The following is a 27,202-nucleotide window of genomic DNA, read 5'->3' on the forward strand; positions in this document are numbered from 1 at the left end:
CTTGGAGAGAATGAAAAACATTCAGGGAACTTTACCATTCTTCAAGAACATTTGCTCAGGCCTCCAAAATGGCAGCTGCTGCAGAGCCAGTACTAAGCCCAGATCAGAGCTGTTTGTGGATTTTCCTCTTCTTAACAATTAATCCCAGAAGAAACTGTGCGAAGTTAGGAAAACTGCAACTCCCTCTTTCATGTCCAAGCATTTCAGAGCTGGACACAACACTTATCTGTACATTTTGGGGGGACAAAAACTATAAAGCTGGGAAAAAGCACAGTAAGAAGTTAACTGCACTGGACCTGGCCCGGAAAGGGCCAAAGCAGCTCCCATCTTCTCCATTCTGTACACCTGCACTGTGATCCTTGGGGTGCAGAACTGACAGGAGAAGCATATATACAGCTCTTGTCAGAGGACTGAATTTTAGGTCAAGTTCTTAGCAAGTGACAGCCTTCTTCCAGTCCCAGAAATCTGAATTAACTCAACAATACAGTCTAGAAAAGTGGTGGTTGGGGGAAAAAACAACCCTCCCAAATATGAAAGGATGTTTTTCAATACACCAGCTCCCAACAGCATGAACTGTCCCCAAAGAGATGATCTGGGAACCAAAAGACCCATGTGTTGATTACTTATATTTCAGCTTCTTTTGCAACATCATTAGTGAGGACAAAGACCCTGTGATTTCCACTGATGGAAGAAGATAGTAAGGTATGTTTGTGAAAAGCCACAGTGAACAAGAAAACAGTCCTGCCTGCCCACATTTTCATATCTTGGGAACCTTTATTCCACTACTACAATTCTTTATCCCCATGAACAAAGCCACAAGCTCTGTAAAAACTCAAATGGCTGTGAAATACAACAGACCAGAGGTTTTAAATGCAAGCTGCAATGAATGATGCCTCCTTCCTAATCTTGCCAAGCAATGGTGCCCAAATCAAACTCTCTGCTCCAAAGCTAAAGCATTCACAGAAAATAGCAACAACTACCTTTCATCTTTGTTTCCATCATGAGGGATATACTTAAGAGAGGTAATAAACTACCACTCCAAGAAGGAAAACTCACAAGGAAAGCAGGCTCATATATACAGCCCTGCAGAAACACACAAACAAACAAATTCATACAACAAACAAAACAAGAAATATGATGGCTCTCCCATTGTTGGAAAAGATGGGAATAAGTACAAGGCTTACTGACCACCTCTGCAGCTAAACTCATGGCTTATTTCATCCCCTCAGCCTCCTGTTTGGAAATCATTCTTCAAGCAAAGAAGGCAAGAAGCAAAAATCAATCTAACCAATTTCATCCACAGTCTGAAGAGGAAGGAACAGGGGAGGAGGGAGCAAAAACACTTTTTCTAAAAAAAATTTAAGGAAAACATTACAAAAATAAACCAACCACGGGGTGAGGAAAAGAGCAAGGAGCTTGAATGTTAAGAGTGCCCAGATTACTACAGGCAGCATAAGCATGTAGGGCAGCAATGGTGGCTTATGGCTCATGGGCAACAGTCTTAGAAACTCTGTGGTGTCATTTTTAATTTCTTGTGGCCACAAGCAAGGCCCAATGGGAAGAACAGAAGATGGCATTTGCCACAGCGTGCTATTTGTTCATCTGTATCCCCCAGTGAGGCAAGGCAAGGACAATGACTGCGCTGAACAACAGTGACAAGCACTTCACAATAAACTGAAGAAGTTGCCCCCAGCTGTATCAAAGAGTGGTGAGAAACATCCATAACATGTTTCCTCTCTGAAATACTCTGGGCTGGGTCCTGCACTAAACAAGACCCTGTGGTTAAAAAAGATGTAGGCAGCATTGTGGGTGGACCAGCATCTACTCAGTTACCAGGAGAGCAGCAAATGAAACCCTCCAACATGTCAGAAAGAGAGAGAGAAAAAAGAAAGGACTGAAAGTGCCAGATGTGGGATTGTCATCATGAGTGACCTGAATATAATTTCTGCAATAACCTCTTCAGAGCCAGGTCATCAAATCCTCCCTGGGAAACACCGAGTATCTTGTAATTTTCCATGGGTGGTGAACTTGAAACTGGAGATGCACAGTCTTCGTTTGTATAACTGCTTTGTAACCTACGCATGCTGCGCTTCTCACTGCCCCAGATGCTCACTCAGGGATCCAATTGCTATTTAGGGTCTTGCAAAGGATTTATGTACCAAAACACCTCTGGGGATTCAGCCCTACCTAATAATCATTTCAACTTATGCAGCTGGTCCCAAGGGAAAGGCTTCCTGGTCTGCAAACTACAACAGCACACGTAAAGGCACAAGGGCTAAATCAGAATCACAAAATGGTTTGGAAGGGACCTTAAAGATCATCTATTTACAATCCCCCTGCCATGGGCAGGGGCACTTTCCACTAGACAAGGTTGCTCAAAGCCCTGTCCAGCCTGGCCTTGAACACTACCAGGGACGGGGCATCCACAACTTCTCAGACACAGCTTCTGCTGCCAGAGCCTCACCACCCTCATAGTGAAGAATTAACCCTACTATCTAATCTAAATCTACCCTCTTCTAGTTTAAAGCCATTCCCCTTGTCCTATCATTACATGTCCTTGTAAAAAGTCCCTCTCCAAATCATCTCACGGAACACCTTGGTTCTCTTTTCTGTGCCCCTGAGGACAGAAAGTATACACACAAGTTGAGTGACAACTTCTCAGTACTCCCAAATCACTCTTTTCCCCTCTCCAATGGCATGGGGTACACACTGGAGGAAACCCAAGTGCACACATCACCAGCCCTGCATCAAGTCACACTCACCTGAATACTGCTGCAGCAGCCAGACCTTGAGCTCGATGAAACTATGAGCGAAGTGGCAGCTGTCCTCGCGCAGGCAGCCGTACCGTACCTCATGCCGGCACACGTCAAACTGGAAGTGCTCCTGGAACTGTCGGATTTTGGAGTACTTCAGGGATGTGGAACGTACGATGTGGACCAGACACCTGCCCATGCCAGAGAAATATGAAGCACCTGAGGAGAAAAATCTTCACTCCCTCCTCCTTGTATGTGACTTTCAGACATTTGACTGGGCAAACAAAGGTCCTCTGGGAGAGACACACTCCACTGGGAAAACCAAATCCCTGCCCTCCTACCCTATCAACAATAAGTAAGTACTTTCAATCTTCTCAGCCCATGGGTGATGCTCTGCTTAAGTTCGCAGATCAGACACATTTCAAAGTATGCAGCAAAGATACCAACACCTCTGGCTCAGCAAGTCCCCAAGTCTCAGGTTGCCAGGAACCAGAGGGTTCTATTACTGTGTACTTGATGTGTTTCTTATACTTGTTTTCCTAAACATTCATCACCAGCCAGAGGCAGGATCCTGAGCTAGAAGATCTTTGGTTTGACCTTTATGTAAAGGCCAAACTGAAAGGCAAATTAAGTCAAAGGCTGACTTCAAAGGGCTTTGCCAATGCCTGAAATCCCTTAGTACCAGGAAGACACAGGCAGGGTGAAGCACACAGTGCTATTTATCATGCTTTGAGCTGCCCTATGATTGGAACCCATGGGGAGGAAATAAAGAAAGAGACCAGTGCCCTGGAGTTAAATTGGCTGGACTTATGAGAGATTGCTCCCATCAACACAAAAATATTCACTCACTTGTTGTCATGGAAACTGTGTTTGGCAGAAAGGTTGGAGCAGACAGATGGTGTGTCCTTGGTCCCTTTGCTGATAATCCGGGGTTTGCTGTCAAAGCAAATCTGAGAAGAGAAGAATTAGCATGCTGGGAAAATCTTAGAGAGCAGTGAACCAGAGCCACTTGGAAGAAGAGCCAGAACCAGCCTATTCTAATGTTCAAAGTCAGAGGCAGCCTGGTGAAAACTTTGTGGTGGGCCTTTAAAATAAAGCAAGCAAACTTTTGGAAGAGCTTCCAGGCAACATTTTTTGGCTTATTCTCAACAGTATTTTCCATTGTGGTTGGAAAACTTTTGGTCAGAGCCACATATTCCTTCCCAATTAGCCAACACAGCAAGAACAAGGGGGAAACGATGGGGAGAAATAAAAGAACAGCCAGTTCACAGCAAAGAACATGTCTCTACATGTACCACTGCTAATGTGGGGCACTTTCTGCTGCAGAACATCAAGATGGTACAAGTCAATCCTTAACTGCCTGTCTTAGTGGCTCAGCACAGCCATCAAGTTGGAATTCGCTGATTTTCAGGGTTCTGGTTTCTAAAGTAGCTGGGGATAAATTACAATTCAAAGCAATATCTCAAGACAGAGAAAGAGACGGGTGATCCCATGAGGCTGTGTGCACCTGGTTCAGCTGCAGGAGGAAAACTATCTCTCCTTTCTTCTACACAGCTGTATCCACTACTCGCTGCCCTTCTGGGAGCAGGACAATGGCTGGGACATATAAAATCATAGAATTTATTAGGTTGAAAAAGGCCTTTAAGATCATTGAGTCCAACTGCTACCCTAGCACTGCCAAGTCCACCATTAAAACATGTCCCTAACCATCACATCTACAACTTCTAAATGCATCTACACCTTCTAAATACCTCCATGTATGGTGACTCAACCACTTCCCTAGGCAACCTGTTCCAGTGCTTAATAATCCTTTTGGTGAAGAAATGGTTCCTAATATGCAGCCTAAACCTGCCCTGGCACAACCTGAGGCCACTTTCTCTTGTCTTATCGCTTGTTACTTTGTGAAGAGATGGATCCCACCTCACTACAACCTCCTTTTAAGTAGCTGCAGAGAGTGATAAAGTACCCCCTGAGCCTTCTCTTCTCCAGACTAAATACCCCTAGTTCCCACAGCTGCTCCTCATCACACTTGTGCTCCAGACCCTTCACCAGCTTCATTGCCCTTTTGTGGACCTGCTCCAGCACCTCAATGTCTCTCTTACAATGAAGGGCCCAGAACTGAACACAGGATTTGAGGTGTGGCCTCACCAGTGCCAAGTACAGCAGGATGATCACTGCCCTGGCCCTGCTGGCCACACTGGTGCTGATAAAGGCCAGGATGCTGTTGTCCTCGGCTGTGTGGGCACAAGCTGCTTGTGTTCAGCTGCCTGTTGACCAACACCCCCTGTCTTTTTCTGATGGGCAGCTTTCCAGACACTCTTCTCCAAGTAGCATTGCATGGGGTTGTTGTGACTCAAGTGCAGGACTCAGCACTCGGCCTTTCTGAATCTCACACAATTGGCCATGGCCCAATGGTCCAGCCTGTTCAGATGCCAAATTGGTGCTGTCTGCAAATTTACTGAGGGTGCTCTTGATCCTCTCATCCAGACCACTGGTAAAGATATCAAACAGAACGGGCCCCAGTACCAAGCCCAGGGAACACCACTTGTGACCAGTCACCGATTGGAGTTAACTTCATTCAGCACCACTCTTTGGGCCTGGCCATCCAGCCGGTTTTTTACCCAGCAAGGACTACACCCATCCAAGCCACGAGCAGCTTCTCCAGGAGAATGCTGGGGAAAGCGGTGTCAAAGGTTTTATTGAAGTCTCAGCAGACAACAACCACAGCCTTTCCCTCATCCACTCAGTGGGTCACTGTCACAGAAGGAGATCAGGTTGGTCAAGCAGGACCTGCCTTTCATAAACCCATGCTGACTGAACCCGATAGCCTGGCTGTGCCATATGTGCCACGTGATGGCACTCAAGATGATCTGCTCCATAACCTTCCCCGGCAGGAGGTCAGGCTGACAGGCCTGTAGTTCCCCAGATCCTCCATCCAGCCCTTCTTGTAGATGGGCATCCCATTCGCTAACCTCCAGTCAACTGGGACCTGCCAGGTTAGCCAGGACTGCTGAGAAATGATGGAAAGTGGCTCAATGAGCACTTCCACCAGCTCCTTCAGAACCCCTGGGTGGACCCCACCTGGCCCCATAGACTTGTGTGTATCTAAGCAGGTTGTGGATCATTTCCCCTTGGATTACAGGGGCTTTGCTCTGCTCCCCATCCCTGTCTTCCAGCTCAGAGGTCTGGGTACCCAGAGAACAACTGGTCTTGCTATTAAAAGACTAGGGCATTAAGTACCTCATTCTTTGTCACTATGTTCCCTCCCGCACCCAATAAACGATGGAGATTCTTCCAAAGGTCATAAACTCTCCTTATTTACCCAAGTTCCAGCCAGAGTTCTGTTCAGTCAGACTGGTTTCTTCCCCACCAGCTCAGCTTTTGGCACATGGGGATGTCCTGCTCCTGCACCTTAAAGACTTCCTTGTTGAAGAAGGCCCAGCCTTCCTGGACTCCTTTTCCCTTCAGGATTGCTTCCCAAGGGACTCTCTCATCCAGGCTCTTATACAGGCCAAAGTCTGCCCCCCAGAAGCCCAAGGTGGCAGCTCTGTCCCCTCCTTACTTCTCTGTCATTTTGTGATTGCTGTGCTCAAGACAGGCTCCAACCACCACATCACCTACAAGTCCTTCTCTGTTGAGGAGCAACAGGTCCAGCGGGCACCTTCCCTAGCTGTGTCACTCACCAGCTGTGCCAGGAAGTTACCTGCCACACACTCCAGGAACCTCCTAGGCCGTTTCCTCTCTGCTGTGTTGTATTTCCAGTGGACATCTGGTATGTTCAAGTAGCCCATGAGAACAAGGACTTCTCCCAACTGCTTACAGAATGTTTCATCTGCCCCTTCATCCTGGTTGGGTGGTCTATAACAGACTCCCACCATGATTCCTGCCTTGTTGGCCTTTCCCCTGATTCTTAGCCATAAACATTCAACCCTACCATCACCATCATTAGGTCTAGACAGTCAAAATACTCCCTGACATACAGGGTTACCCCACCACCTCTTCTTCCTTGCCTATCTCTTCTGAAGAGTTTATAGCCATCCACTGCAATACTCCAGTTGTGCAAGTCATCCCACTGTGTTTCTGTGATGGCAACTATCAACGTATTAATGGTTCAGACACATACTGAGGAGATGCTGAAAGGTGCCTGCTCCCTCCTGCCAGCTCTGTACCTCACAGAGGAAGGTGAAGATTCCTTGATGTTCCTTGAGGAGCTTGGCAATGGTGAGGCTGCTTTGCTTGATCCCACCTAGCGGGTCAAAGAGGAGGTCACGGTTGAGGGTCCCCTTCCTCTCCTCCGTCCACACGTCGATCTCTTCCTGGTGGTACGCGAAGGTGCAGTTATCCCCGTACTTACAGTCCTGCTTGTTTAGCATATCTACAAAGCAACAAACAGCACACACCACCACACAGGGAGGGCGGCCCAGTCAGAAACTAAACTCTCTCTTGTCTCCTCCCACTGCCCACACCTCACAAGGAGCTGAAAGCAAGAAAACACAGAGTTAAAGAAAAAAGACAAGACATCTCCCCCCAAGTTTGCCTATACCAAGGACATTCAGGAATGTTAATGTAAACTACTGAATGGTGACAATCTGGAGTAATGACATCTGCTGTGGAAACTGTCTCAAGATGGAGACCTGCTTTAATGCAGTGCCTGGCCATGGGCAGACCACAGTTTGACCACCCCCTTTTAAAGCCAATTCAGATAAAGTTCTCCTAGCAGCCCAGCACTGAGGAGCCCTGTTATCCTGGCTCTTGCAATCTCCCTACTTCATTAGGTACTTTGTAAAGACACTGCTTTAGTGACCAGTCTGGTCACACTGCCCACCCATACAGAGTGATAGGCTGGAGCAAAGCAGCAAGCAGAGCGAACTTTTACCTAGGCAGAACCACAGCTCTGACATGGGGATGCTGGGTGGAGCAGGACTAATGCAGGCACACGTACAGGAGGCAGGCTCTCAGCAAAGCCCATGTCAACAGTTCAGCTCTGAGTGCCTGGCTCTGCACAGCACCTCACTATGCCTTTGCAACATTTCTGCTCCACCACTTTAAAAGCTGCTCATTCTCTACAGCATGGGAGCTCATTGTCTTTCACTGTACTCAGCCTCCTGGTCCATGAGCTACCGAAGGGGCAGGAAGACCCCAAAGACAGCACATGATACCAACTGAAGCCCCCTCCCAACCCTCCCTGGCACATGCCAAATAGTCCCTTCCCGGCCACTGAGAGCCCAATCCCCTCCAGATCACCTTTGCACAGGTAATAGGATCCTACAAAGTTGGTTTTGGTTGGGCGAGGACGGATCCTCTTCCAGGTCTTGTCTTCTGAGTTCTTCAGCCTGCCCAGCAGAATGTCCCGCTTGCACTTGTGCTCCAAGCCTTCCCGGTAGGTGTAATCACCAGCCTTTGGTCCTGCAGGACAGAATAACTCTATCAGCCCAGGCAAAGGCAAACCCCTAGCCTGGGCCAGTGCTCTGGGTAGCAGAGCACACGCATCACCTGTTTTGGGGTAGCAGATATGACAGGCTTGTTTGAAGACGTGAGTAGATGCCAGAGGGTTCTTCACCAGCAGGGCTGTGTTGGGCATTACTGGTTCTGGCTGGGACAGTAAATGCTCAGTGACCTTGGGCACAGCTGGGTGACTCACTCCACCAAGGCTGACCTGAGCAAAACCACACATACCTCTCTTCAGCTTTGCAACCACAAGGAAGAAACCTCTCCAACCCCTTGCCCCATGCCAGTCTCCCAAAAACCCTTCTTGTTTTCTCTCTTATCAGAATGTCTCCATCTGAAGTAGCATTTCCAAAAGAGCAGCATGCAACTCTTTCAAAGATGATAAACAGTGTGGTACATTCACTTCAAAGATGGGCCTCTTTCTCTTTTGGTGAGGGACCTCAGTTTTCTATTATGAGTCACAGAACAAAATATCCCACTCACTCCCTCTCATACCTTCCATCACAAGCAACTCCACATTGGAAGACTCTCATATCAACTCTATCCCAAGATAGGAAAAAGCCAAACCACTTCTCAGTGAGTCTTCAGGGAGCAGATTAATTTGAGGACAGAGACTTTGCTTCACATTGATGTTAACAGGACTAGGAGATCACAGGAACTTATGAATATAATTCTTGTTCCAAGCTTGCCAACCATAGATATCCCTCCCCCTTTTCTCCAAGACTGAAGATATGGGACAGGGGCAGAAAAGTGTATATGGAAGAGCCTCCTGACGGGTGCAAAGAACCTCAGTAGCCTGAAGACAAAGTTGGCTTACTCTGCCTCATCCTTCAGTGTTATGTGGCTGCCAGATATAGTGGGGCACTGGGCCCCATGATCCCGTTGACCCTACAACCTAAGTCACATTGTGTTTACCTTGGCAACATGCAAAGTGGCAGATAAAAATGAAGATGGAACTAATGTCTTCCTACTGACTCTAGGGAAATCTTTGCCTGCCTTGCCATAACATGGGAGACAACACTCACTGGGGCAGGTTAAGAGGAGGGGCCCAAATTACCTACATCACTCAAGTCACTACTACCTTGGCTCCAGAGCACCTTGGGACATCAGTACGAGGGAGCGGCTCACTCACCACGGGGGATGGTTTTTGGCTGCCAGGTGGGTGTCGCAGTTCCTGAGGACTAGTTTCTTCTGGAAAAAAAAGGGAGAGAGCTCCACAAAACTTTGCCTTTGAGAGGCATTTTTGCTCACAAAAAGACAAAAAAAAAGCTTATTAAAGCCATCTGCTTTATTTCTTTTATAACATTTTGGTATTTTTTTTCCCTAAACAACTAGTATAAGTCTGAAAAACTCCAGGGAAGGCCTTCTTGTTCCCCAAACCCTACTGAACCCAATTATAGGCTGCTGAGCACTAGCATTCCCAATGTAGCAACTCCAAGGTAGCCCAGTGCTGAGGGGAATCTGAATATTGAAGTGCTGACTGGCCAATATCTACTCTTCTCAAAATACTTATGCTGACAACATACTGCAATACTGGGGTCAAGTAGGTCAAGAAGCCTGCCTTCCCTCTTGTGACAGGAGGGGACAGACTTTTTGGCCACAGCCCTCCAAAACTTTGCTCCCTGTGGCATGAGAGTGCAGTGCGACAAGCAACAGGACACTCACTGCCCTGAAAAAAAGAGAAGTGAGAGACCAACCTTAGCCTCTACTATTCTGCCCAGGGCTACAAGGTCCCATATCATCTAGAACAGTCACCAGGCATTTGCTCATTTGGTCCAAAATGTCAAAGAGTTGTTGGAGGAATCATGTTATAGTCTAGCAAACTGTACCAAGGGAGGTGTCCTGGACTCCAAGTCGAGTTTAAATCTCATCACTCACCATTATGCGTCTTTGTGTTCCTTTCTCCTCTTGAGATTTCACACCATGGGCATGCTGTTTATCTGGGATTACACACCTATAGCCTTTCTCATTACTCCTGGCCTAGACATACTCAGTTGCTCTGTCCAACACAACTTCCTGCCTTACATTTACACTCCCGTTCTGCCGCTCCAGCAGACAAAGCTATAGACAGATATCCTCAGCACCAAACGAAATAATTTTGGCACGCATTCACAGCTAAAGCAGCACAAAACCCCATCAGTCCTGCACTTACCAATGGCAAAGGAATCCAAGGCATCCAGTGACCCTCTGCTCGTCCCAAAGGAGTCTAGGGCATCAAGCCGTGAGTCTGTGTAGGGGAGCAGATCCAGGGAATCCAGCGAATCTAAGGTGGAGCCGGCACTTCCTCCTGGTGGGGCCTCAAAGGCATCCAGGACAGAGGAGGAGGAAAGCTGCTTAGTGGGATCCATCACCAGCCCAAAGGAGGCAGGTGGCAGCGGGGTGGAGACAGGAATGCTAGCTGTCACAACTGGGGGCAGCAGCGGAGTTCCCCCCGGAAACACAGGGATCAGCTGGGGCATCTCTGTTGGCAGGTTGGTAGGAATGGTGCCCTGGACCAGAGACTTTGGGGAATCAGGAAAATAAACAGAAATTAGGAACAAGGAGCAGAGAATGAGTGAATACAGACAGCAACAGGCTCCCACTCAAGCACATGAAACAAAAGGACACCCAGCAGCTCCATCCGCCTGCAGACTTCCCACAGACTTTCCAATCTACACCACACACGGACTGGACCGAGGTTGCTGCGGAGGTGCTGGGCTACCTGAGCTCATCAGTCTGCAAGGCAGAGCCATGTGCTGGGCATTTAAACCAGTTCAGGTCAAGAAACTGCAGCTGAGCACACATAGTGCTGAGGTCAGGTTGACAACCGTTACTCATGGCACCTCTCATCTGAGCTTTTTGGCTCAAGAGGTGTCCTGCATGAATACCGAGTATATTGCTTCCAGATACAAGCTCACTCACATAACATCAGCAACACCAGCAACCAAAACCCAACATAAGTATGAATACAGATTATCTCTACAGCTCCCAGACATGTTCAAATTTCTTAGGCTGAATGCAGCCTGCACAAAATACAAGGACATTAGAGCATGCCCACTGTATAAAATACATCCATCATTCCTGCTTCGGCACACTCATTTCTACACTCAGGCCTCCTTCAACTCCATGGCTACCAGAGTCCAGGGGAGATGAGATGGCGTGGGACGGCTATCTTGGGTACCTTTTGAGGGACAGCTCCATGATGCTGCACACAGCAAAGCAGGCTTAAAGGCAGGCTCTTTAGATACCCCCAAGCCAGTTACAGAAGTAAAGGAAGGAATGAATGAGTTTTACCAGAGGAAGAGCAAGAAGGAAAGAGTGATGGAAAGAGAGAGAGAACAGCAGCACACATATTCACATGCTCCAAGGACCTATCTGGAACAAGAAGCAGGGGACCCACACAGCACCCACTCTTACTAGAGGGTATGGTGACCCTTCGGCAAGGGAGTCCAGGAGGGAGTCCAGTTCTTCCCCAATGATGTCCCCATCTGTGAAGTCCTCCACACTCTCAGGCGCTGGCAAGGACATGCAGTCTGGAGACGGGAGCAGGCTGGCAGCAGGGAGCGAGGTAGGCAAGCCCTTTGCATCCGAGTCAGAGGGCAAAGGTGCCAGCCCCTCACTCACAGGGATGGAGGTGGCCACAGGAGCTGGGAGGCACTGCAGGTCCATAGAGCAGTCTATGATGAGGGAGAAACAGAGCCAGTCACCCAGGAGAGCCTCTTGCAGGGGGCAAGCAGAGCACAGCCTGACAAAAATAATATTGTACAACTCCCTCAAATCACAAAAACCAAGTATGACAATTTTCTGAGAGGAGAGGCTCTGGTCTGAAGAGTTCTTGCCCGTTCATTTTTGTTCCCAGTCTCCCATAGCTCACTGATAGCTGAAACACACTCTAAGGGGCAGTGACCAGACTGACTATCAGAATTTGGCAAACGTGAACAAAAGCATGTACAGTATCTAGGAAAAACACAAAACCTGTGGTTGAGCAGCTACTGAGTTCACTGGGTCTAGGACTGAAGGCCAGGGGCACATAATCCAATTTCTCTATAACCCACCACCTGGTGTTTTCCTTAATATTCCTCACTAATGGATTTGGCAGAGATCACTGACTTCCCTACTCCTTGAAGCTTTGATAACCCACCTGAAAGCTTGCTTACTCCTTCCCCCTCTAAAACCTCAGGCATCCTAAATGGTAAAAGATAAAAAACACAAAGTCTTGCTGGGAAGGAGTCAGAGATCAGATGCTCAGACCAGGTTGTGCTAACACTGGGTCCCCCAAAACACCCATCAGACTCACTCAGCTGTCTTTACCCAAGTAAATTCCCTGCTCAAGTGCTTCCTGATGTCTGCAGGTGGGAGGGTGCTGCCCACTCTCCCTCTCAACAACTCAGCAACAAACATCCTCCTGGGAATTTGTGTGCACCCGGGTTATGGCAGGAGAGAGGCACTGATTTTTCCTAAGGCTTCCCTGCCTCTCCAATACATTACTGAAATGATAAGATGTTCCCGCCATGCAATATGAACCTCTGTTAACTGAAGTTAAGGTTACAAACACATATTCTCCATAGAAGAGCATTTTATTCTCAGAAAAAAAAAAAGGTTAAAAAACCAAAAGAAGTTCAAATGTTAGATATTCGGAAAATGCAGCGTTACACTTGCAGCTCTCAAACCAAGCACCCAAACTACCTTAATTTTGCCCCTGTGCAGATGTCCTGGAATAAAAGAAAAGAAGTAAGACAAAGATGCTGCTTTTTCAATCCACACGGCAGTGTCTGCACCACAGCTATGATGGTCTAAGGCTATAAGCAAGGCAAAGTTTGGAAGAAGAGACAATAGCTTTTATTAGAAAGACTGATAAGAATGGGAAAGAAACTAGACAAGCTTCCCAAACAAAAATCCTGATCCAGTGAGAAATGCTGCATCCTGTCTATACAAGATCTGCTCACTCAGCCCCCACAAGAACTGAGCCATCCCTTTCTAACTGGGACTGGGTGAGTGAGCTGTGTTGCTGTCCCCTACACTGCATGTTCACTGACTGCAGACTGTGCTGGTGACCTTCTTAGCTCAGAGGATCAGCAGTTCCTGCAAACCCCCAAGTCCTGAACAGAACAACAACAGAGACAACACACACATGCAGGCCCCCTTATCTCTAACGCCACCAGGAACACACCACCACTCCCTGCCACCTTTCCTCTGGCTTTTGTTGTGAGTGGTCCACATGGATAAACCACAGCCAAGGTCACTATGCAAGGCACTGGAAGCAGAGCCGTGACAAAAGACAGGGAAAGCAGGGGGAAGCAGCAAGGGATAGACACAGGGCCCTCCCCACAACCTCATGCATGCAACCGAAGGAAAGTGCATGTTGTACCTTATGGAATCCAACACAGGTTTTCAGTGCTGCAGCTGGAAACATTCCCCACAGGCAGCAGCAGCTCAAAGGAAGCCTGTAAACGTCCTTAGTTTTGCAGCTGCCCCTCAGACCAAGCTCAGATCAACCCCAAGCCCCCTCTGTGTTCTCTTCTCTCAGCTCACCTCCTTTGTGCTCAGGAGCCAGCCACTGAGCTTTCCTTGCTGATGGCCTCATCACTGGTAACTCGGCTGGATTTCCCTCAGTACAAAGGGATGGCTTGTGCCTTCCCATTTTTCAGATGTTTAAATCTAAAGTATTGTCAAGATCCCCCCAAGGGCAAACTTGAAGTTCAGAACACACTGGAAAGGACAGGGACATGTGCGGGGAGGGGGAGCAAAAGGGCTCACAATGACAGGGCCCTAAAGGATCCAGAAGTTCAGACCTTCTTAGAAGAATGAAAGAGGCCCTCCAGTTCCACTCAGACTGGGGAGCAGAGAAAAGAGGCCCTCACACACCCTAAGAGGCCCAAAACCCTGAAAAAGCTGAATGCACAACAAAAAGGCAAAGAATTATATGGGACCCATACACACAGCTCAGTGCATGAGAAGGGCAAGAAGAGCAGGGACCAACAGGTTCCACTACTTCTAAGGGGCAGAGGGGAGATGTCTGCTTCCCTCTCCCTGACCACAAACGCTGTCATTCCTTCAGTCACTTCCACCCATTCCCCGCTGTCCAATCTTTTCACCTCTCCCTCCTTTCCCATTCCTGCTTTCCTCAGGATACCCCATCTGCTGACCTTACTCACCAGCCACCATACCCCCATCTCACGTATTCTCCTTACAGAAAGCTCATGCACCTCCTGCATTCATCTAAGGTTTACTCCATCTTAAAAAAATAAACCAGCCTTCTTTGATGGGCAGATCACAAGCACACACCTGAGTGCCCTTGATTTCTGCCACTGCCATAACACTAAGCCCCATGTATTATTATAAGCTCAATGACAGTCTTGTCCATCTGCTCCTCCATCTCTCATTCCATGCCCCCCACTCGGTAGCTTCTCTGGTCATACACCTGCTTGTCCCAGAGGGGCAAGTACAGTACTTTTAAAAGCCCTGTTTCTAGTTCTGCTTCCCAAACCAGCAGTGGTTTCCTAAGTGTATTATCTGGCTAAAGGCCATCTGAGCCATGATCTGTGCAGCGCCAGGCTGACTTAACCAGATGACTTCAAGCAAAGCATGGGGGAAAGGGCTTCAGGAGTCTGCATCTTAAAAACAAACCACCAAACCAACAACAAAAAGCCCTTGCTAAAAAAAGCTTTGAATATGAAACTCTCAAGGTACTCAGCACGCACAGCCCTCCTGGTGGCACGCTGCTCTCAGGGCAATGGAATACCATGTAATTTCAGTGCTTTGGAAAAGATTTCCTACCAGTAAAGGTTCTCTCTGCTTGAACAAAGGTGGTATGTTGCTCTTACACCAAATCCTGATTACATAAAGAGCTTACTGGATGCAGTCTCTCTTAACCTCTGAAGTAGGAGTCCAGTTCATTTAGCATTACAAGATAATGTGAAAAACTCTCCCTAATTCACAGAACTGGGACTCGTGACTGCACGGAGCATTTAGTAAATGAGCTAATATTCAACAGAGAACTAACATGTTTTCCAAAGCATCCTGATAATGGAACTATTTTCATTCTATAAGAGCAATTGCTACTTGCAGTGATAAATCTTCACACTTACCTTCACACACAGAGCTATCTTTCAAAGGAACAAAGACTGATGTGCTCGGAGGCATGAGTTCAATGCTCCAGCACACAAGAAAGGGCAAAGCACATAAGAAGCCTTTCTACAGGGGCAGAGTTAAGGTCACTTGTTTCCCAGCATGAGGAAAGCAAGCCTGGAGCCCTCCTTCTTCTCCTTGTGAGTGCCTAACTTTGAACACAGCACTTCCTGGGTCCCTCCAAACTCCCTTGGTTTTCCTCCACCTTAGCATCTTGGAGGACCATTTGTGCTCAGAGCACTGACAGCTGCCTACAACCTTAAGTTCACTTTCTCTGGACTGTTTTGCCTAGGAGCAGAGTTTCAGGAGTTTTGCCAAGCCCAGCTTTAAGAAAGCACAACTGGAGAGAGCTGGGTGCCTCAGCAGACCTTTTTAATTCCCAGATGTGTCTCTCGCTGGGCCTGGACAAGAAGTTTTTCTGCAGGAAAAACACGCCTGCTTCCCACCACCTTTTCCTCCTCCTAGTTACTTAAGCCAGGAGTGCACTGAAGAGACATAAATAATGACAATGAACCCCTCAGGCCTGCCAGCCTGGTGAGGTACCTTACCAAAGTCACAAAAATCAGAGAGAGATGTCTTTACCTGTTTCAATGTCATCTATTGAACCCAATCCATTAGAAGTGGTCTGCAAAAAGGGCGTAGGAAAGGAGAGAGAAAAATATTACATGATATTCATCTTTAAAAAGATATTCAAACTTTACAGATGAGACTCTTTACTATTTCTAAATGCATCTGGCCCGTTCTTTTCCTTTATGGCCTCTTTCAGTGCAAGAGCATTAAACCCAACAAACTTTAAGAGGCCATTAATCCTAGGGCCCTATTCATTTCTACCTCCAGTAGTGAACAAACCCTGTTGCTGCAAAGCAATACCAGCCCTGCACAATACCCAACCATGTGAGCAAATCTGTACACAGAATAAGGTTTTTCATGTGTGGATGAGAATGCTGTGCCCTGAGTCCCAGGACACATCAACCAGTCAGCCCCATGCTGCGTAAGATCTGATAGCCTGATCTTACACAACGTTCCTTTTCTCAGTTCACATATTTTGCAATTTAACAATTTGCAATTTATAGCAAACTCAAAACAGGAAAAGGTTTCCGCCAAGACAACTGCTGACTCGGAGCTCCAGGCAAGGAATAAAATGAGCCCGTATTTTACAGAAACATAAACAGAGGTAAGTATGCGTGCCTTCAACTTAAGCTTAAAAGACACAAGTACAGCATTAATCTTGAGATGCTGCATCTACTGCAATAGTTTTTGCAGCTTCTAGGTTTTGCACTGTTTTCATTTATTGCAAAAGGGAATATTTGCAAATTAAAAGCTTGGCTCAGCTATTAAAGAAAGCTGACTGTCTTTCCTAGAACGATGTGAAGGCAAGTCGCTGAACGGTGGGAGCTAAGCTAATTCTTTACTATCCCATCTTGTACAAACTGACAACTTTTACGGCTCTATAGTTTGTCTGTGCGAAAGAGTAGTATGAAGCACAACGCAAAGAATACATAAACTGTGTATGCACCTTGGCTTGGTACATGGCGCTATTTCATTTTGTATGTTTCTTCAGCATTTGCACTTTCTGACTTAGCATTGCCCTAAGTACTTAAAAACTTGAAAACTAAAACTTGTTTAAAATGCAAGAGAAAGCAAACCTTCACAATAACTAAGGAAAATACCATCTTCAGCAACCTAATTACCGACATAAAAAACGTTGCCATGAGAAGTACTTTCAAAGAAATTAATTTCCTTGGCAATATTCCTTAAAAGTGGAACACACTAATTAACACATTTAAATCCTAAATGACAGTTATAAATTTGGAGGTAAAACAAATCTGTGAAGCATTCTAGTAACAGTGACATGAACAGTGACAACCACACAATGCAAACTCTACCTGGTTTGATAAATTGATTGACGTGCCATTACTGAGTAACGAGAATGTTTCCAATTCCTGCTGCAAGGAAGAGAGAGATCTTAGAACAGAGACAGCCTATGAATGGTCATAAATGAGGTAAAGCTGGGTTACAATAAGGTTTTCCTTCCAGGCACTGCCCTTAAATAACAGCCACCCCAAAAGGTGTACCACTGTGACACAAGGGTACAGTTTTCTGAACACTGAAAGGGCCATATATTAGCTCTGGACACCTCAATGCAAAACACCAAACATCCAACACACAATCAGGAAGCAAAACAACTTCCCTGAGAAACAGAAGTTTTTGTCTTTTTACCAAGAAATTACTACTTTGGGAAGGCATTACAGCACTGGAATGAAAGCTGGAAGTCAAAACAAGAGATAGCAAGGTGTCATCAAAATACCAATCACTACATTTCAAATAACAAAAAACATTTTGCAGTTTTTAATTTTTATTTTTCTAACATACAGGTGGTTTAAGCCCATCACAACTGAGTAACATGACAGCAGCGAAAAGGTAGCAAGGCCAACACAGTGAGCAGCTACAAAAAGTATTTCTGCATAAAACTTCCCTTTCTTTGAGACAGAATCATTCTGCAGTGTGAGAGCTGCTACAATGACAAGGAGTTTAGGGGGTTGGTGAACCACAGGTGCGGTTGGTCAGGGAGAGAAATAAGATGCTACAGCCGAATTTACTCCAAAAGCTCTCAGAATACTGGATGCCCAAGTGATTGGTCACTTCACAACATACTGCAAAGGTGCCCCTCTTGAGATGGGACATGCTGCCTGTTTAACACACATGTGGCTGAGGGTGCAAATGCAAACACAAATGTAAGCCTCGACTACTATTTAATGTTCCTTACTCCTGAAAATGTACCCTGGGATTTTACCAGACCAAGGCAGCCCTGTCCAAGGGTGGACATCCAGGAGGCCTAACGCCCTCTAGCTCCATCCCAGGGTATACATTTAAACATCAACAGCACTCCAGTTACGGCAGCACTTCTTGCAGAGCCAAGCTACAGATCCAGCCACTGGCATAAATTAATTGGACCCACGACTTGGTATTTGCTGCCTTCTTTCCTAGCATTTGACTAGATGTGTATCTGCTCTCCCAAAGTGGAGGCCTTTCCCCCACCACAAAAAACAGTTTATGCCTAGATATGGGGCAGGAACCCTTCATGACCCATGGCACTACAACGCAGCAAAGGCTCCCACCCTTCTCATCCCATAACAGGAAAAGGACCGTGATGCAAAACCTCCTTTGGGATCAGGCTGTATGTCCCTCTCCTCCAAAAAAACACAGGCTTCCAGTGCACCGGAGGCCTCTCCTGCAGCACCAGCCCAGCTCTGCCTGGTTTAGCTAGGGACTCGGGGAACATCCTGGCAGTAGACAGAAATGGGGTTAGAAATGGATCAAGGCAAAGTGAGTCAGAGGGTCAGGACAAGTAGGGTAGCCAGCAGCATGCTAGAGGGACTGCACGGTACGTATGTCTGTAACTGCAGAGCAGTACCTACCACATTTCCAAAAGTAAATCTGACAAAGCCAAAGAATAGCCTATAAGAAAAAAGAAGTCATACCTGAGGTCTTTTGTATGCTTTGCGAACTCTCAGTCCCAGCTTCTGGGCAAGCTCCTGCCCCAGTTGCGTGACGCTTTCATCCTGGGGACAAAACCATTGGCAGGACACTTTCAGTTTTGCCTCTGTGGCACCCACAATGAAATAAACAGGAATGCAGTTATGCACACTGGGCTGCACCAGGAAGCCTCACTTGCAGGCAGAAGCAGGTGGACAATTGCCAAAGCAGCCCTAGGAGAGTTAAATGCAGACCTAAAGAGCTCTTGTCATTCAGTCCCACTGAGTTTTTGAGGTTGCACCAGGAGCTCTCCCCAACACTCTTTCAATGCTGCAGAAAATCTGAATCAAGTGTCTGCTTCCAAGAAAGCACCCACTCTCCACAAACAGGGTTCTTGAGTCTTGCTGGCAAGACAGACGGAGGGGCTGCCATGGCTGGCTGATGGGGGCTGATACAACTTCCACAAGGTCCCCAGGTCTGGGAAGGAGCCTGCATGCCTTCCCTGCCAGCCAGACTTAACAATCAGTTTTGATATGAAGACAGTATTCACTAGCCTGTTTTGCTTGTTTGTTTGTTTGTTTTTAAAGCTGAAATCAAGTCTCAGTTTCCAACTTCTTAGCTACAAGGCATTTTCACTGGCTCTGGCTCTGGTTAAATTGCCTCAACAGATCCTTCTGCTTTCCTTATCATGTGCCATTTACCATCCTCCCTGCTCACTGCCCATGCCCACTCACACACCACTGCAGGCTTTAAACAAAGCTCTAGGCCATGCTCCATTCCCCTTCTCCATCCTCTCCAGTTGTGTCTGGACTAACAACCTGCCATAACCTTCTTCACTTATTTACCTCCAGCAACTCTTTTCCTCTGCTTTCTCTTTCTCAATGTTTGCAAAAATGCTACAGTACTTGAACAGTTTCTTCAAAGCAGAAAAAAATACCTGCCCAACCTCTTCTGATATCCCTCCTTCATGTCCCAACATCTCCTACATTGAAGCTTGCTCTCTTCTCTCTACTTGTTATGCTGCTCTTTCCAACCTCCTTCTCCCTACAGGTTCATCCTTTGCCTTTCAACCCTTCACTAGCCTCTGGTTCTTCTAGCCCACAGTATCAGGAACTTTTTGCTTCAATTTGGAGTGCCACTTTCTGACTGTACTTGCTCCCCCACACCCTCAACACTGGTCTTGTCACCATCTTCTCTGAATTCACTGAAGACAAAATCTTGTCCATTTTTTGTCCTCTCCCCACCTGACACCCCTTCAGCATTGTACCACCTTCTGAAACTGTCCTCACACCCTCCAGAGACTTCTTCTTGGTCAAACCTCATGGTCACTTTCTTCCACCTCTCAGATCTTCCTAACACCAATCATGCTTTCATTGCTCTGTTTGCCTTTGGTGATTCTGCCTTTCCAAACACTCTCAGGTGTCTTCTGAAGTCAGCCATTTTCTTGCTCCCTGTGAAAAACTCACCAGAATGACCTCTGATGTAATTTCTTTAAATTGATCTCATACTCATGCCTACCAGGCTTACCCTATCCAACTCCAGATGCTAACATAACTCTCTAACGTCTTCTCAGATTCCTGGACAAGATTAAGAATGCATTTCTCTCTAGACTGCCTCCCCTTCCCTTCCCCAAACCACATGCTTAATCGCTGTCCGTTTTGTCAGGAGGCCTGAGGTTTGGGGAAGGGGTTTATTTGCCCTTTGCCATCCCCACGATCTTCCTTTAGCTTTCCCTTCCCTTAGACAAATGCCACCCTCCTAAATGAGGGGATGCTCAACAAGGGCGTGCAATATGCTCTCCTCCAACACCCTAAAAAATAACGTGCCATTACAAAAAAAAGCATACTACCAAGAAGTATCAACTTCACCACACTGGAAGCCTCTCGAAACTAACTCTGCTAGACAGGGATTCAACTGAGTGGCAAGTCCTTTATCACCTGAAGTTTTAATACCTGAAGTTTTAAGTGGCTCAACTGCAATGTGAAATATAGCCAGACATGGCTTTACATGAACCATATTAGATGGTTTTGTTTTTAAAAGAGTTTAAAAAAAAAAAAATTTTTTTTGAATTCTCCTAACATGACATCTTTTAACATGTTTTGGTCATCCTATTCTGCCAAGTCAAAGAAACCACAATTTACAAGCTTTACAAAAAGAGTAACTAGTTGCTAAGAAGGCTTCCAAAGACTGCTTCTCTAACACCAATAATAAAGGCAAATTAACTTCTCCTGCTGAAGTAGATGTATTTTTCTTGTATTACTGTGATTGATCAGAACCAAATTTAGCAAAGCAACCAGTGCTCACAAGAATCTATCTAATCATAGTCTCTTTTCCTGCTCAATACTTGGCCTAAAAGGACATGCAATAAAAGCATTGTCAGGAAAATATCTACGGCCTCATATATGCAGATAGTCCCCTCTGAATGCAAAAATTTACATACCTGTGAGTAAAAAATAAATATGACATGTGATGCCAAGGACACCTTTGCATGTCCCTCAGAAATTAAAAGCTTTATCAGCTTGCCTTAGCAATCAGCAAGTAAAATGTGAGACATTTTTATGTAAAACATTAAAAGTACACATTTTCCTTCCAGTGCTCCAGTTCCCATTTGTCCCATGCTCCTAGTCACTCCTATTAGGCATATAGACCCAGCTAATTAAAATATTTTCATCGCCTTAGTTCACATTTTGTTAGTATAGGGTTTTGCTCTTCACAAATAGGCCACCAAACCTGTTTACCTCTGGCTGGCACTGTCCGTAGAGCGTGACTTGGACTAAAGAAACATGGGAGGTCAAATATCTTCTTCGAGCCAGAGAGACAAAATTTCTAGGTATACCATGTTCCCAGGAACAGCCAAGCTTCCTTTTTCACTATCCTCTGGCCTCATTCTAAGCGTGTTATGGAGGAAGAAGGTGGTGAGCCGCAGAAAGCAAGATGAGTTGTATGTCAAAAACTTACATGTGGGAGGGATAGCAAGCATCGGCTATTGCACTCATAGGCTTCTTTGTGTCTTCCAAGTTCATTTAAGGAGCGGGCTTTCCGGAAGAGTGCTCGGATGTTCTCCTTGTCAAGACTTAAAGCCTTCTCACTGTCTTCCAGTGCCTTCTCATACAAGCCCTGCATGGAAGAGACCACCTTGAATCAGCTGAGGCACAGCAAACTAACCCTTCCTTCTGTGTGAATGCTAACGTTTTATCTCTCAACAGAAAACAGGAATATAAAAGGCAGTTGGAAAGAGATGTATTACCTCATAGAAGACCAGAATACAAATACACAAAACCTTTGTTAAGTCATGCAAGACTGAAAACACTTCAAAATCAGTAAATGCCAGAATTGAGGCTGCTTGAGCAACCTTATCTTGTCTCCCCCTCCACCTTAGGCATGTCACATTTGACAGTCTTTAATTATGTGACTGCTTGTTAATTTTTTTTTCACGGGACTCATTACGAACAGGATGGACCTGCTCTGGGGTTGTGCATAAAGCAAAGCTGTTATATTCCTTAGGAAAATGGAAGCACACAGCCGTTTATAGCCCAAGTATTTCAGAACACTTCTCCATGTGTGTGCCAAGAGTTCCAGCAAGACCCAAAGCCTTCTCACCATCTTCCAGTGCCTCACTTGAGGAGGCAGGAGCCTCCAGAGCAATGCTCAAACAGTATTCCAGAGAAATACTCAGGCAGTACTGGAAGGCACTGGATCATACTAACTCATCACCAACAAGGACCAATAGCTTAGGCCTGGCCCCCTCTCCTTCACGTCCTTCCTCAGGTCTCATAAGACAGTGCAATACTGGGGAGATTCTGTGTCATCATCTTCTCCAGTGTTGGAACACGGAGCAGACAAAACCAGTTGAAACCCCTCTTGACGTCTTTTCCAATTGCACGGCAATGCAATCACAACATTCTCCCTGCCCTGTTTTGGGAAGGCACTCACCATTGCAAAGTAGCAGGCAGCTCGGTTGACATGCAGCTTGCACAGGAGCTCCTTTGGGATGGTCACCTCATCAGAGGCTGCATAATCTGCCACAGTCAGACCTTCTACATACTGCACGAGTGAAAGCTTGAAATCCTTCTCTTTAAACAAATCATTGCCCTCTGCAAACAGGTTTCTCACCAGCTTCTGCAAAAAGGCCTGGGCAGCAGGGAGAGAGCAAACAGACTGAAGTGGAGTGGCTATTCAGAGATAGGAGAATTTTCCCAACTTCCCATTCCTTTCCATATGTTTTAGCAAACTTCCTTTCCACTAAGATTATCCTGCCTCCCTATCCTCCTCTAAAACATCTCCTGGTTAGAGGAGAACAATGCAGTCAGAACTCCTTTCTTCTTGAATATTCAAGTGTCTTCTCCTTTTCCTGACAGTTGTCATTGTCAAAATCTTAGAACTTTACGTTAGACAAATTGTGACAGACCATTCCACGCTTCCACTTTTGGTATGTAAACTAACAGCTGTGCAACAGAACAGATCTTGCTAACCAGTGGGTTCCCAACTTCAGAAAACAAGTTCTTCATTACCTCATAATCTTCTTGGCTTAGGGGTAACGTGGACCTGAAAAAGAAAGAAAATGCTCATAAAACAGGCATCCATGCAAACAAGGGCTTTTGTCTGGTGATGAAACCATCTTTCTGGTCCTGTGCTGTTGACCTCAGTGAGGTACTGAACATTTTATCACTTCAAAGAGAGCTGGAGCAAAGAGAACACAATTAAGGAGCATTATACTTGGTGATGGCCACAGCAGTGTCAAGAGATGGTCAGGTCCCAAAGGGATTTGGGACTAGAGGAATCATATTCTCAGCTATTTCCTGAACACACATGATCGTTTGTAATGTGCCTTCAGAGAGACAACTGAAAAAAAACATCTTTGAGGAAGTCCCATGAGAGATTGTCATGAAGAATACAAATGTATTTTAAGTACTTCTGGCTCTAATGAGAGACACCAGACTGCCACTCCAAGACCTCCTCAAATACTTTGTGAGACTGAAGACATACAGTGACAAATGCAATCACTTTCCTTCACGTTAACTTAGCCACGTACCTTTAGGTTTACACCACAAAAGGAAGGGAGAAGGCAATGCAGGTTGGGGAGGCCACTTAACTCCAGCTGTCCTAGCCAAAGCTACTAGGCTATGCACAGAACTGGCAGTGCTGTGTGGATAACACCTACCCCACAACAACACTGAGACTCAGAAGAAAGGACCATGCTTCAGATCAGACCAGACAGGTCACCCAGGCTTGGTCCACATATATTTAATTTTCCTCTTCAAGGAGAAAAGAATAGGCTTTAGAGAAATCCTTCACACCTTTCATAGCCTTCCTCACTTTTGAAATGTATCTCATCTAATCATCATCTACTCCTTAAAATTAAGTATAGGAAATGCCACGGCTTTGCAAGAAGCATTCACGCTGCTCATAAAATTGCACTACCTCTTTCACATCAAAGCAAGCCAACAAATGACACTGCCCCTGGTTCAGAGTTCAAGATACACTCCAGAAGCATGAGCAACACCCTGTATTTCTGAATTATTGTCTTTCCAGGAATATTGAGCATTTTTATGAGTGTTACCAAAATAAACCTCACAAATGCCTCTCTGAAACTGGGTTGTCAGCCCCATTCAGTCTCAGACTGGGGGAAAATATCATTGCCATGCTACAGGATATAAATACAGAACATGGAAGATTTGGCTATTTTTCTTTTTTTCCCCTATTGTAGAGGCACAGATTTCAGCTACAACAACTGCAGTCTCAAAGCAGACCTTAAAAAAGATCCCAAACTGATCTGATTACAATCTCGTTTTGTTACTCACCATGCAACCCAGACCTGAGTCTGAGGCCTTTGCAAACTCAAATACTGGAGGGGAAAAAATCTATTGTACTTTATAAGGAAGTACTTGGACTTACAACTATTACTTAAGCAATCACTTCAAGCTCTAGAAGGCCACATGATATTCACAGAAGACTGACCTGAGCACCTACCAGGCTGGCAACTGTAAAAGAGCCCAGGTCATCTATTTCTCCTATAGGCACCATATGGGGTACCTGGCAAGTCATCTACCTTGTTTTCCCCACCTACAAAATAGAGAAAATATCTCCCTTCCCAAGAAAGGTGGGATGACCTTGTTGAAAGAGCACTTTGAGATCTTCACGATGAAGATGAAGTAGAAGGTCCAAGTACTATTGGTGCTATGCTGACTATAAAGATCATCCTGGAACTGCAGTGAAGAGCAAAACCAAAAGAAATTAAAATGACAGAATTTCAAGTTCAGAGAGCTGGCAGGACAAGAAGGACAAGAAACACCCTGAAGAATGACAGTGAAAATCCTTAGGAAAAAAATCTCTTTCTTATGCAGCAGACTCAAAATCAGTGAATGGGATGCACTCACTTCCTGAAATCTTTGGTACAAAGATAACTGCTTGCAAAGCCACAGGAAACAATGAGGTTGTCCACTTACTGAATGAACTGAAGTCCTTTCTCTATTTCTTGTTTCCTCTTCTGTCTCTCCATTATAGTTGCTGCAGAGGAAGAAGAAAAAGAAACAACACAAAATGAGTCATTTTAGGTCTTGCTGGCAATTAAGCAGCACAGCATTTGTGTGTGCCTGAATTTACTACTAACAAAATGTTCCAGACCAGATGCCCTGAACATCGAAGTCCATGATTTATCCACACTGCACATACAGAACAGCAAGCAGCTCAGTACCAAGTGTCTGCTTTTTCTCACATGCCACCACGAAGATACATGGGTAAAAAGGAATTACTTCAGACTGAGCTCTCTACTTAGGCTGTCAGTAAACAAAGCAACGTGAACCAACTGTTATCATGGCTGCCTTCTAGGAAAAGGGAAAGAAAAAAATCAACGTTTCCTCTGCACTGGCAGGCATGTCAGGAATTTGTGCTAGGCCCCTCCCATGACAAGGAATTCTGACCACCACTTATCTGGGCCAGATTTAAACTGGTTTACTGCAGGACATATGAAACAAGTCATCTATATACTGTATACAGAGGCATATCACAAAGAAACATGTGAATAAAGGAGATGGAATTGCCTGCCGTGGGCCACATAAAAGGGCAGCCATGAATCTATGCAATGGGAATTCCACGATGAAAATCAGCAGGCAAGAGCAGCACAGATTTGGGAATGCTCCTACACAGAGGGAACAGAGCCCCATCCCACAGTATTTGAAATTGGAGTGGGCAGTGCCTGAGGATGGCTCAAGACAGAGTTATCCTCACTTTGCCAGGGACACAAATGGGCATAATAATTTGTTTGCGTTTGACCAAATCCAGTCGGAGTCTCTGTAAGCACAGACAAGTAAGTAGAATGATGGAGCCATTTTGGAATAATATCCCTTTTCTCAACTAAAATTGGTTTGAATTATACCACTAGATACATGAGCTTCATAGCCTGCAGTATGAAAGCACATCTTGGAACGGCTCCCCCAGACATCTCCCCAAGGTCTGCCACACAAGAAAAGGATAAAGAAGGGCAAACAGCATGGCACTTTGTGGCAAAATACAGTTGCTGGCAACAGCAAAATTCCCAGTCTTGCCATCAACCAGCTGTGATGACAAACCAGGCTCAGCATTTGAGGGATGGTAACTTGGGGACAAAGGTAGCAAGCACAGAAACACTGAGATGAGATTGAGCTAACATCACTGTGACTTCCCAGCCTGGGATCACCTCTGAAGAGACCAGGAGAAAAACAAAAGTAATTTCTCTAACTCTATATTACAACAGCTTTGAGGGCATTATGGCCTGGCTCCTTTTTACGTTAAGACCATCCCTGTCATTTTAAGGTATCTTACAGTATCTATGGCACATTCAGTCTGGAACAGGGTGAAGGGACCTTTGAAGTACATGAAAATCAATCCTGACAATTCAGCAAGCCCTTATTGATTGTGCTCTGTGCCATGCAAAATGCAGAAGAATTGATACCTGCCCTTTACCAAGAAGGAGAGCTGGGGGAAGGGGGAAAGTTAGGAGCAAGCAAAAGACCAGAAGGAAGTGGTAGCACAATGAAGCAATAGCTTGAAAGTGACACTGTGCCATTTGTAAGTCATCAGACATTAAATTTGAGAGCAATCTGGTCCGAGCAGCAGGCAGAACATTTTAAGCAGCTGCATTTGGAACAGGATGGGCAGTGCAGCAAGAAAGGGAAAGCCAACAGACAAGGTGAGTGATGATCAGTGCCTCTACAAGGGCTTGTAACAGAAGCAATGGAGAAGAGCAGGTAGACTTCAGTACAACACCAACAGAAAGCCTGGAATGATTTATAAATAGCCTGGATAATGAGCAATCAGGAAGAAAGAAGGAAATTTAGCAAGGAGACTGTGAGGTTAATATGATCACTAACACTACAGGCAGACAGGCTTGAGGGGTAGAAAAAGAGACAGAGATAATTCATTTGATATTTCTCCTTGTA

General features: G+C 45.7%; 1 protein-coding gene across 11 annotated transcripts in view; it reads right to left on the reverse strand.

The window, feature by feature from the left end:
• Positions 1 to 27,202, reverse strand: part of ZC3H7B (zinc finger CCCH-type containing 7B) — a 53,088-nt gene that overhangs the window by 21,243 nt on the left and 4,643 nt on the right. For 4 of the 11 annotated variants that reach the window (XM_065677295.1, XM_065677320.1, XM_065677312.1 and 1 more), the window contains exons 2-16: positions 25,232 to 25,292; positions 23,297 to 23,330; positions 22,719 to 22,916; positions 21,744 to 21,902; positions 18,791 to 18,871; positions 17,195 to 17,254; positions 15,891 to 15,933; positions 11,598 to 11,857; positions 10,354 to 10,702; positions 9,283 to 9,392; positions 8,247 to 8,409; positions 7,998 to 8,159; positions 6,923 to 7,128; positions 3,603 to 3,703; positions 2,763 to 2,944 (exon numbers count right to left, since the gene is read on the reverse strand). In XM_065677295.1, coding sequence (XP_065533367.1) covers positions 2,763 to 2,944; positions 3,603 to 3,703; positions 6,923 to 7,128; positions 7,998 to 8,159; positions 8,247 to 8,409; positions 9,283 to 9,392; positions 10,354 to 10,702; positions 11,598 to 11,857; positions 15,891 to 15,933; positions 17,195 to 17,254; positions 18,791 to 18,871; positions 21,744 to 21,902; positions 22,719 to 22,916; positions 23,297 to 23,330; positions 25,232 to 25,284 — 2,161 coding nt within the window. In that variant the 5' untranslated portion in view covers positions 25,285 to 25,292. Of the gene's footprint in view, positions 1 to 2,762; positions 2,945 to 3,602; positions 3,704 to 6,922; positions 7,129 to 7,997; positions 8,160 to 8,246; positions 8,410 to 9,282; positions 9,393 to 10,353; positions 10,703 to 11,597; positions 11,858 to 15,890; positions 15,934 to 17,194; positions 17,255 to 18,790; positions 18,872 to 21,743; positions 21,903 to 22,718; positions 22,917 to 23,296; positions 23,331 to 25,231; positions 25,293 to 25,409; positions 25,549 to 27,202 lie in introns of those variants that run through there. The other 7 variants (XM_065677339.1, XM_065677330.1, XM_065677348.1 and 4 more) reach the window with 7 other exon arrangements.

Source organism: Lathamus discolor, chromosome 1 (assembly GCF_037157495.1).
Source record: "Lathamus discolor isolate bLatDis1 chromosome 1, bLatDis1.hap1, whole genome shotgun sequence".
NCBI classification, from domain to species: Eukaryota; Metazoa; Chordata; class Aves; order Psittaciformes; family Psittacidae; genus Lathamus; species Lathamus discolor.